Genomic DNA, 12,523 nt, shown 5'->3' with positions numbered 1-12,523 from the left:
CTGTGACTCAGGGGATCCCAAACATAAGGGAAGACATCACCATCTTGGTGCAGCAGGTGGTGATGCCAGCAACACTGGCAGAAGCAAGGCATCAGTGACCCCAGAGATGTAAGAACTGATAACATGGGTAGGGGGCGTGGGGGGCACACAGAGGCAGTGGAGTATGGAAAGTGCAACTCTCAAAAATAAGAGACATCTCAGGTAGGAGGAAACCAAAATTTTATGCTATGGTGCCACCTACTGGAAAACAGCCTCAAATTTTTATCCTGTAACTACTTCAAATACCCAGGCAAAGGAACAACCAAGCACCATGAAGAACTAAATTAACACTATATTACAGAAAGAAAATGACAATTCTCCAGAAACCAAACTTAAAGTCATGGAATATTGCAATATAACTGATAAAAAGAATTCAAAAAAGTGGACATGAAGAAACTTGGCAAACTGTAAGAAAACTTGGAAAGGTAGCTCAATGAGCCCAGGAACAAATTAATGAAGAGAAGGAATATTTTGCCAAAGAGACTGAAACTCTAAGAAAAGAGCTAAACTATAGATCTGACTATATGGCTAAAGAATTTTAATGATAATAACAAGTGCTGACAAGGATACAGAGCATCTAGAATTCACACATACTGGAGGGAATGCAAACTTAGGAAGTTTGGTAGTTTCTTATTCGAGTTAAATATTCACTTTTCATGTGACTCAGCAGTCCCACTCCTAGAAAGCTATTTACTCAAAAGATGTGAAAACATAAAAGGTCGACACAAAGACATGTATCCAGTGTTCACAGGATCTTTATTCATAATGGCTAAAAACTGGACATCGCCCAGATGCCTACATACATTTATACAATGAAATATTACTCAGCATTAAAAAGAACCACTCATACCTGCGGCAACGTGGATGAATCTCAAAAGCGTCATGCTCAAAAAAAAAGAGGCCAGACACAAACAGGACTATATGCTGTATCTCAACATAATAAAAGCTATTTAGGACAGACCCACCACCAATTTAATACTCAAAGGTGAAAAGCTGAAAGAAAGCCTTCCCACTAAAATCTGGAAAAAAGACAAGGTGGCGCCCTCTTACCACTTCTCTTCAACATAGTATTGAAAGTTCTAGTCACAGCAAAGAAAAAAGAAATAAAAAGGTATCCAAATTGGAAGGGAAGAGGTACAATTATCTCTATATGTATATGACATACTATACATGAAAACCCTAAAGACTCTACACAAAAACTCCTAGAACTGACAGATGAATTAAGCAAGGTAGCAGAATTCAAGATTAACATACAGAAATCGGTTGCATTTCTTTACACTAACAATGAGATAGCAAAAAGCAATACTTTTTTAAAAATCACATCCCTGGAGTTCCTATTGTGGCGCAACACATTATGAACCTGACTAGTATCCATGAGGATTCAGATTTAATCCCTGGCCTTGCTTGGTGGGTTAACAGTCCTGCGTTGCTGTGAGCTGTGGTGTAGGTCACATATGTGGCTTGGATCCCACATTGCTGTGGCTGTGGCATAGGCCAGCAGCTGCAGCTCCGATTTCGCTCCTAGCCCAGGAACTTCCATATACTGCAGGTGTGGCCCTAAAAAGAAAAAAAAAAAAAATCAACGTGCCATTAGTACCAAAAGAGACATACAGATGAGTGGAACACAGCACCCGGAAATAAACCCAGACACGTAGAGTTAATGAGTCTATAACAAAAGAGAGAAGAATATATAATGAGGGAAACAAGTCTCCTCCACAGGTGGTGTTGGAAAAGGTGGACAGGCACATGTAAATCAGATGACATCGGGCACATTCAGGGCAGTATGACCATAGATGCATGTAAATCATTGAAACTAGAACACACCCTCACACCACGCACAAAAATAAACTCAAAATGGCTTAAAGACTTAAAAGAATTTAAGACATGACACCATAAAACTCCTAGAAGAGAACACAGGCAAAAACATTCTCTCAGATCAACCTCATTAAGTGTTTTCTTTGGTCTTCCAGTGCAACAGAAATAAAAATAAAATGGGACCTAATCAAACATCTAAGCTTTTGAACAGAAAAGGAAACCATAAAAAAGAAAGAACCTATGGAATGGGAGAAAACAGTTAGAAACAATGCGACTGGCGAGGGCTTAATCTTCAAAATATTCAAAAACAACTCATACAACTCCACAACAACAACAAAAACCATACAACAGCAAGAAAAACAAACAACCCAATAGAAAAATGAGCAGAAGCCCTAAGTAGACATTTCTCCAAAGAAGACATACGGATGGTCAGTGGGCATAAGAGAAGATGCTCAACATCACCAACTATTAGAGAAATGCAAATCAAAACTACGAGGTACCACCTCACACCAGTCAAAATGGCCATCATTAGTAAGACCACAAATAACAAATGCTAGAGGGAACCCTCCTACACTGTTGGTGGGAATGTAAATTGGTCCAACCACTATGGACAACAGTGTTTTTCTGAGGTTCTTCAGAAAACGAAATATAGAACTACCGTATCATCCAGCAATCCCACTCCTGGGCATATATCCAGACAAAACTATAATTCAAAAAGATACATGCACCCCTATGTTCATAGAAGCACTATTCACAGTAACCAAGACAGGAAACAACCTAGATATCCATCAACAGATGAACAGATAAAGATATAGTACATATATATACAATGGAATACTTCTCGGCCATAAAAAAAAGAATGAAATAATGTCATTTGCAGTAACATGGTTGCAGCTAGAGATTATCATTCTAAGTGAAGTACATCAGAAAAAGGCAAATACCATACAATATCACTTACATGTGGAATCTAAAATATGGCAAAAATAAACCTACCTATTAGAGAACAGACTTGTGGGTTGCAAAGGGGGAGGGGGGAGGAAGTGGAATGAACTGGGAGTTTCGTGTTAGTAGATGCAAATTATTACCTTTAGAATGGATAAGCAATGACATCCGACAGTATAGCACAGGGAACTATATCCAATCTCTTGGGATAGACCATGGTGGAAGATAATACAAGAAAAGGAGTGTGTGTGTGTGTGTGTGTGTGTATACATACCTATGTATGTATATGTGTGTGTGTGTATATATATATATATACACACACACATATATGTACACATGAGACTGGGTCACTTTGCTGTATAGCAAAAAATTGGCACAACATTATCAATCAATTATACTCTAATAAATATAAAAAAGAAAACAATTTTATCAGTTTGGCAGCAACAGAGAAACTCTGCTTATTTCATTTTACTTAATGAAACATTTAAAAAGAAAAGAAAAAAAGAAACAAAAGAAATGAGGACAGCGTTAAGAGACCTCTGGGACAACATCAAATGCACTAACATTCACATTATAGGGGTCCTAGGAGAGTAAAATAAGAAAGGGCCTGAGAAAATATTTGAAGTTGGAGTTCCCATTGTGGCTAAGCAGGTTAAGAACCTGATATAGTATCCATGAGGATGTAGGTTCCAGCCCTGGCCTCACTCAGTGGGTTAAGGATCCCACCTATGCAAGATACAGCCTGAATCCAGCATTGCTATGACTGTTGCATAGGTTGGCAGCTGCAGCTCCAGTTCAACCCCTAGCACAGGAATTTCCATATGTTGCCAGTGCAACAGTAAAAAGACAAAAAAAGATAAAAAGCTGAAAAATTCCCTAACACAGTGAAGGAAGTCCCATGAGAAAGGATGTCTTCAAGTCCAAGAAGCACACAGAGTTCCATACAGAATTAACCCAGTGAGGAACACACCAAGATACAAGAAAAATACTCAAAGTAACAAGGGGAAAGCAACCAAACACACACGGGAACTCTCCTAAGGTTACTAGCTGATTTTTCAGTGGAACTCTGCAGTCCAGAAGAGAGTGGCAAGATACATTTAAAGTTATGAAAGGGAAAAAGCTATAACCAAGAATACTCTACCCAGCAGGGCTCTTGTTCAGATTTGACAGAGAAATCAAAGCAAGACAACCAAAAACTAAAAGAATTCAGCACCACCAAACCAGCTTTACAACAAATGCTGAAGGGACTTCTCTAAGCAGAAAAGTCACAACTAGAAACAAGGAAATTCTGAAGCGGGAAAGATCACCAGTATAGGCAAACATATAGTAAAGGTAGGAATAATCCACACAGAAAGATGTTATCAAACCAGTAATCATGAGAGGAGGAGGGTACAAATGCAGGATATATAAAATGCATTTGTTTGATAAAAACTAACAATGATTTTTTTTTTTTTTCCTCCACAGCTGCATCTGCAGCATAGGGAAGTTCGCAGGCTAGGCATCAAATAGGAGCTGCAGCTGCTGGCCTGTGCCACACCTTCCAACAATACCAGATCCTCAACCCACTGAGTAAGGCTAGGGATTGAAGCTGCTGCTTCACAGACACAATGTCAAGCTCTTAACCTCCTGGGCCACCACAGGAATTCCTAACAATGATTCTTTACTTGACCAAACTTTTGTCCGCCTCCTGAATATTTTTCAAGGCCTGTCCGTGTACTTCCTTAGAAAATACGGTTTTTTCAAGAGTCCTGCTAAGTCACTTTAACTAGAACCCCCTACCCTTGATAGCTAACCTGGTTTCCTGTCCTCCAGCCATGTCTCATTACCCTGGCCTGGCTTCCGCAAGAATTCTAATAGGTCAGTTTAGGCAGAACCCCTGTTATCTCTGGTGTCTCCTCCTCGTTTGATATCCACTGACTCCCACCCTGATCCTTGGCTATAAATTCCTACTTGCCCAAGACATATTTGGAGTTGAACCGAATCTCTCTCCCCTACTGGAATATCCCACGCAGTGGTCCCCGTACCTATCCTGAGGGCCCTAAAGTCTGCCTAACCATCTTTTTTAAAAATTGCATTTGAAATTAAGAGATCAGCAACTTAAAACATCAGCGTATAAATATAAACTCCTATACCGGTTTTGGTGAGGCTTTTCATGGTAACCACAAACCAAAAATCTATTAACAGATATACACATGAAAGAGTAAAGGAAATCCAAACACTAAAAGATAGTCCAATCACAAGAGAACAAACAAGGAAAGCGGGAGAGAAAAAAAAAAAAAAAGTCCTCCAATATTAACTAGCTAATACTTTGAGTATGCATGTGACCTTCTGCCCAGATCCCTGAACAAAGTCCTACACTAGCTACCCAACCCTCCAGTCAGTTCAGAATTCAGAGAACCTGGAGCAGTTTTGTGGTCCATAGGCTCACATAAGAATATGATTCCTCCATAATAAACATAATAGTAACTACCATTTAATTAAGCATCTGCTATGTGGGTTCTCTCCTAGACCCTGGATATGCATTTTCATTTGCCTAGGAAGACCATATGAGGATAAAGTTACTTAAGGTCACAGAAATCCACCTTGGATTCTAGAACCCCTATTTTTTCTATGGAATTGTCCACCTGGGTCTCCAGGTTAACATGGCAGTTTCCTCCTTTGTGGTTTCGAGCCCTATCCTGAATGTAGGCAGTCTTGTTTGGTTTGGGGGGTTTTTTTGGTCTTTTTTTTTTTTGGCTGAGCCTATGACATGCAGAAAAGCACAGGCCTGGAATGAACTGGATCCACAGCAGTGACAAGGCCAGATCCCTAACTACTAGGCCATTATGGAATTCCAGATTTTTGTTTGTTTGGTTTGGGTTTAGGCACTTGCTGAGATTCTGACACTCCGTGTATGTCTTATTAGACCCCTTCTTGCAATGGTTGCACCTGACTTGCAGACTCAATCACTGGCTGGAATCCTGTTCCTTCAGGGATGGGTTTCTGGCCAACAAGGCCATTCACTGGTCACTGTCCACATGAGTAATGCTGGCCCCACCCACCACAGAGGCTCTGGAGTGGAGTTAGTTCACCCAACCTGACCTACTTTCAACATCTTCTCCATAATAAATGCTGATGAGGGGAGTTCCCTGGTGGCCTCAGTTAAGGACTCAGTGTTGTCACTGCTGTGGCTTGGGTTCAGCCCTTGGCCAGGGAACCTCCACATGCCATGGGCACAGCCAAATAAATAAATAAATGCTGGAGCTCCCATTGTGGCACAACGGAAACGAATCCGACTGGTATCCATGAGGATGCGGGTTCAATCCCTGGCCTCGCTCTGTGGGTTGGCGATCCAGCGCTGCCGTGAGCTGTGGTATAGGTCGCAGACAGAGCTCAGATCCCACACTGCTGTGGCTGTGGTGTAGGCCGGCAGCTACAGCTTTGATTCGCCCCCTCGCCTGGGAACTTCCATATGCCGAGGGTGCGGTCCTAAAAATAAACAAATAAATAAATGAGTAAATAAGAGGTGTCTGGATGATCACTTACTGTGGGACGCGTTCCATTAAGCACCTAAAAGTTACTATTGAACTTGATTGGCACCCCTCCACCCTGGACCCTCAGGCCTGTCATCCAAGCCCACATCAGATCATGGCCAAAAGCATGAAAATATTCCTTTGGTATACTGACTTAGCTGAAAAGGCCTTGTGCATAAGATATACCAAGAAACAACAAATGTGAGATGTACACAGAGACCCTGGGTTCCTGCAGTATGGTGGGTGGTTGTTCATAATTCACACTGTCAGCAGGAAACTCACACAAGTTTGCAACATTCCATCAGTGGCGATAAGTTGGGAAAAGTAGTGGTTGGTAAGGTTGGCAGTCACGATTTGGCCCCAGGTGGGAGCAGTTCGTCCTATAGGCATCACTCTCTTCCAATGTGAATAAAAATCACCTGGGGCTCTTTTTACACCATGGCTTCTTCTAACTCAGTGCATCCGAGGTGCAGCCCAAGGCTCTGCATTTCCAACGAGTTCCTCTGACCCACCAAAAGCCACTAATCCTCAGACTACACTTGTGTGGCAAGCCCATCAAGCCTCCATGACACGGTTTTAAAAAGAAAATAGTTGACTTACCTGGATCTAAGTCATACATGTGGGTGAGCCTTCCAGCTAAGATGCATGGTTTTACCAGAAAAGTAATCATGCACAGAGGGCAAAAGACCAAGCCCAAACTGAGTCTCAAGACTGTGAGGGAGATGGAGCCTGGGGGAGGGGGCGGGGACCCAGAAACATAGATGGGCGAAAGAGGAAGAATGGGCAGCAGTCACAGAAACAGCAACACCTCTGTTCAGTGGAAATAAGTCATGTCTGAAAAGCCGAGAAAGTAGCCTGAGGTATTTGAAGTCAGGCGCGGGAATGCCAGATCCAGGACTCTAGACTCACTGGCACAGAAAGGGCAAACCTCAAAGTCTTAGCAACAAGCAACGGAAAGAAGGCGCAGGCAAACCAACCCTGCCAAGGTGAGCATGGCTTCACAAATACCCAGAAGGAAAACAATGTGTATTCCCGGAGGTGGGAAGCTTACCTGCGCGTCTTCAGCTTCCAGAAGGAACTGAGGGAGCAAAGGAAATCAAAGCGCCCTCATCCCAGACGAAACGGTGTGTCCAGCAAGGAATCCAGGAAGAAATGAAGCGCGGGAGCTGCGAAAACTCAGCAAAAGCCCGGCTCTGCTACCCACGTCAAACCCTCCGTAAGGTTACGTCGTCGTAGGGAACCAATGAAAGGCCTGTATTTCTTCCTTCCTGCGTGAGGCGGAATCAACACCTTAAGTGGCTCTAGCTGTGAAAACTGGTCAAAGGTTTGAGGCAGGAGGCAGCTGGTAGCGCCCTGGGTTTGGAAGCGAAGCCCCAGATCAGCAGCATCAGCATCACCTGGGGACCTGTTAGGACATGTCAATTCTCAGTCCTGCTCCAAAGCTACCAATCAAACTGAGAGCGTGGTGGTGCCCCTGCAGCATAAGGTCCAACAAGCCTTCCAGGTGTTTCTGACACCTGCTCACTGCACTAGAGGCTGTTGAAGTACAATGATGAGCTAAGGCCAGGTGTGGCAAAGGACAGTCATTATAAGGAGGCTTGGAAATGGCGTTTTTAAAGAGCTAGTTTAAAGGGAGAAGAAAGCCCAGTAGGGAGCACGCAAAATAATTAATAAAACATGCTCAGTGATCAACAGCAATAAAACAAGTGGATGCATGTACATTGTAGTAGAAAAGAAAAATGCAAGTGAAAATTTAATAATGGACATTAACAGTCTTTGCCTCTGAAGCTTTTTGTTTCCCAGCCACATAAATGTGTCTACTGGTAGGGACACCATTAGGAATTTTCAATAATCCCTATGTCTCTTTCAAATGTATTTCTCCAGCATCCTAAGGGACACCAACTTTGGTAGGTAGCTCTTTGGCCAGGGAGGTCATGTGATATAAATATATTAAACAGAGTATCTAGAAAAACTGCTGAAAATCCTGAGCCCAAAACAAGTCTTCACAAAGTCAAAATAAAAATGTACTTCACACAGTACAGTAAAAATGGAGATAGAAATGTGTACAGCATGAGGAGGTCTTTTTTTTTTTTTTTCCCGATTCAAATCGTACCTTCCAGCTGAACTTATCAATATAGATATCGCCTAGCACCATATATTTATCATGTCCCAAGACAATATTATTTCTACCCGTCTCTTTCTGCTTCTCTTCCTCTCCAAAAACCCCTGCTCTTCCTTCTTCTGGTTCCTTATTTTAGAGCTAATGTCGCCAACAGATGTTCTCCCAGACTCGAAACGTGTCATCTTTGATTCCTCTAATTATTTTGCCCATTGTTCTTTTGGGTTGATTTGTTGAAGTTTTTTTTTAATACTAAGGTTATTAGCTCTTGCCTGTGTAATGTAGGTGAATATGTTTCCCAATTTATGGTTTACTTTTGTATATAGTATTTTTGTGTGTGGTATAGCTGTTTTGAATTTTTATATGTCCTGTCATGGTGCAGTGGAAACGAATCCGACTAGTACCATGAGGTTGCGGGTTCGATCCCTGGCCTCGATCAGTGGGTTGAGGATCTGGCATTGCCGTGAGCTGTGGTGTAGGTCTCAGACATGGCTTGGATCTGGCGTTGCTGTGGCTCTGGCATAGGCCAGCAGCAACAGCTCTGATTGGACCCCTAGCCTGGGAACCTCCATATGCCACAGGTACAGCCCTAAAAAGATTAAAAAAAAAAATTATGTGTTCAAATTTATCAGTTTTTGGTTTCTATATAATCAGATTTATCAATTTTTTTATGGTATCTGGGTTTCATATTATAAGTGTAGAAATACTCAGGTGGTTTTATTCAGTAAACGTATGATCACAACCTTGGGCCTAAGAGCTTTTCAAAAACCTGTAAAAATACATAAAACCTGAAATTATTTTTGCTCCAGAAAACAAAAAGAAAATTGCGAAATATAATTAAATGTTGACTAGGTGTCTACAGATATTTTATCAGCTTCATTAATTATTAAATTTAGTGTTCACAAACTTTTTTGAAAAGGTATTTCCATATTTTGCTATAGCCTAGCTGAATTTCAGTGGCTCTCTTATTCTGTTCCCTCTTTATATTCCTGCTGACACTAGCTAATTTCAAGGTTCTCTGAGTCACTCTAGAATTATCATCCTAATGCAGAAGCCGAACTTGCTACTTCGCTCCTCGTAAACACTAAGCTTCTAGGTATGGCTCGTAGGCAGAATATAGTTTGACTTAAATGCAGCCTCTCTGCTTTTCATTCTCTTCATTGCTTCTCTGAGCCAGCAGCCAGCTCTCTCAGCATTCTGTGCCCTCTCCTACCTCTGTTAATGCTGTTTTCTTACCCTGCCAGTGCCTTGCAGGCACTGGAATTTTACTCTCTCCTCAAAGCTCAGCTTACGTACCACCTACTGGTGGTATTTTTCCTGATCCCCACTAGCAGCTTTGCAGAGGGGTGTGTGTGTGTGTGTGTGTGTGTGTGTGTGTCTGTGTGTGTCTGTGTGTGTGTGTGTGTGTGTCTGTGTGTCTGTGTGTCTGTGTCTGTGTCCCTGCCTGCCACAGTGTTTATTCATCCTTCTAGGTTCCCCAGAGCAGGAATCTGACCTGTATCCTTGGTAGGACTGGTAATGCTATGTATTCAGTAAAATACTCATTGAATCAAACTCCTTACCCTTCTTGCTCTCCCTTTAAAAAAAAAAAAAAATTAAGTATAGTTGATTTACAGTGTTGTCCCAATTTCTGTGGTACAGCATCCCTTTTTAAACTTTTGTTGTCGCTAGAATGTAATATATCACACTGCAGAATTGTATGTAAAATGTATTTGAAGGATATAAAATGTAGCTTTAAAAAATTGTACGTAACACTTAAAGAAAGAGAACATTACCAGTATCTTTGAAATGCCGTAATCCAATCACATGGCCTTCCCCACAGCCCCCCGCTGCCATTAGCACTATCCCAGATTTTCTATCACTGTTTCCTCGTATAGTGTCACCACATATGTGTGGCCCTGAACACTGATGTTTAGTGTTATCTGTTTTTAAAATTCTGTTTAAATGGAACTATACCGGAGTTCCCGTCGTGGCTGAGTGGTTAACAAATCCGACTAGGAACCATGAGGTTGTGGGTTCGGTCCCTGCCCTTGCTCAGTGGGTTAACGATCCAGCGTTGCCGTGAGCTGTGGTGTAGGTTGCAGACGCGGCTCGGATCCCGTGTTGCTGTGGCTCTGACATAGGCTGGCAGCTACAGCTCTGATTCGACCCCTAGCCTGGGAACCTCCATATGCTGCGGGATTGGCCCTAGAAAAGGCAAAAAGACAAAAAAAAAAAAAGGAACTATACCGTGTGTATTCTTCTGTCTTGCTTTTTTCCTTCCAACAGAATGTTGTTCTGGAGATAAATTCATGTTATGTGACGCTATCGTTCATTAGTTTTCATTGTTGTATATGTAAACAATATTTTATTTTTACATGCTATTCCTAATGGGTGTTTGGGTTGTTTACATTCGGGTCTATTACAAATGGGGCTGCTCTGTATATCCTTGTCCGTATCTCCTGGGAAGCACATGCAAACGTTTCTAGAGCGTCTATACTTGGGAGTAGCATTGCTGGGTCCGAGGGTGTGCATTTGTTTAGGTTTGACTGTAAATTGTTGTCCACAGTGATGCACCAGTGTACTCTCTCCCCAGTCAGAAGGGAGTTTCCCTTGCTCCAGGCCTCCTCAGGGCTTGGTATTGTCTCCGTTTTTAATTTTCACCTATCTGGTAGGAATGAAATGGTATCTCCCGGTTTTAATATTTATCTCCATGATTACTAATACAATTGTTCATCTTTTCATGTTTGTTGCCATTAATGTTTTATCTTGTGTGAAACGCCTATTTTTGTGCTTGGCCCTCTTGTCTCAGTGCCCTCTAACGAACAGAGCTTTGTTTCCTCGCTGATCTGCGATGCCAGCATTGTCATAAATCTACTCTCCATCCACGTGCGGAAGAAGTGGGTGGCTCTCTCTTCAAGCCCTTTGGTCAGTTTGTCCATGCTGGGGGCGATACTGTACCATCTTCATAATAAATCTTGATGCCCTAGATCCTTTTCCTGTGCCTTGTGTGGTTGGTGCCAGTTAGTATTTTAAAAATAGAAAGCTTTCTTTAAAGGGATGCTCTCATTACTAGGCCACTTTTTTCTCATTTACAAATTTTAAAGTTCAGTTAGTTACCCACTTACTCCCTCTTCAAAGACAAAACAAAATCTTTTGACATTTATGGTATTTTCAGTCTTTTGACAGCCTACAAACCTATCATTTAGATCAAAGTAAACGATTTAAACACTGTTTTTGTTCTTTCTCTTCATCTCTTCCCATCCTGGGTCCACAATTAAAAAAAAAAAAAGTATCTGTTTGTTTGCTTCTGGGCGACCGCGGAGGTAAACTGCTTTTCCTCACACTGGCAAATGCGCTGTAATGACACACAGTTCTGTTACAAGGCCTGGTCACCCTTGAGGATTCCTCACTGCTCAGCACCTGCCTTTCCTACTCAAGTCTAGTAGTTTCTCTTTGTCTCACAGTAACCTTGTTTTTGTATTGTCAATTTCCCCGGCAGCCGCCGCCTGTGAGTTTCTGGACATCGTGGAGCTGCTGCTCCAGGCCGGCGCAGATGCCACCCTCCGAGACCAGGACGGCTGCCTGCCCCAGGAGGTGACAGGGTGCAAAGCGGTCGCTTTGGTGTTACAGCAGCACATGGCTGGCATGGCTTAATCAAAAGACTGGAAAAACCACAGTGTGTTAACAGCGCAGAGCTTCAGTGGCGCAAGGAAACTGCAAAAATAATGCTGCTTCTGCCACCCACCTTTGGTATACATTGGCTAATAAAAATCAGTTGCGAGGAACTGGAATTTTGAAGGCTCAGCAATTCATTCTGCTTGCATACATTCTGGCGAGTCCCGTTTGGGTGATGAACATGTGTACTGTGCATAATACAATCCAATTCCGCTGAGCGTGCTCTGAAATTTATCACTGTTCCAGAGGGTGGGGAGCAGGGGACGCGTCGTATTTCACAATATTAACCATGGCCACTCTTTTAAACATACAGGAGCAAGAGGGGTCCCGCATGGCCTCACTGACAATTAGGAAAGTTCCATGAAATCTCAGTAGAGTGGGGATTGGTCTTGTGGCATTTTGTATAGTTGGTCTGAATAGGTAACTAAAATGTCTGTTC

The 12,523-nt window shown here is 42.3% G+C and overlaps 1 protein-coding gene across 1 annotated transcript in view; it reads left to right on the top strand.

Moving 5' to 3' along the window:
* ACBD6 (acyl-CoA binding domain containing 6) overlaps window positions 1–12,200 on the top strand; it is a 199,878-nt gene extending 187,678 nt beyond the window's left edge. Inside the window, exon 8 of the mRNA XM_047752107.1 lies at window positions 11,909–12,200. Coding sequence (XP_047608063.1) covers window positions 11,909–12,063 — 155 coding nt within the window. The 3' untranslated portion in view covers window positions 12,064–12,200. The remainder of the gene's footprint in view (window positions 1–11,908) is intronic.
* The last annotated feature ends 323 nt before the right edge of the window (window positions 12,201–12,523 follow it).

Source organism: Phacochoerus africanus, chromosome 11 (assembly GCF_016906955.1).
Source record: "Phacochoerus africanus isolate WHEZ1 chromosome 11, ROS_Pafr_v1, whole genome shotgun sequence".
Taxonomy (NCBI): Eukaryota; Metazoa; Chordata; class Mammalia; order Artiodactyla; family Suidae; genus Phacochoerus; species Phacochoerus africanus.
Note: the sequence above shows the minus strand (reverse complement) of the source record. Positions and strands in the feature narration are given on the sequence as shown.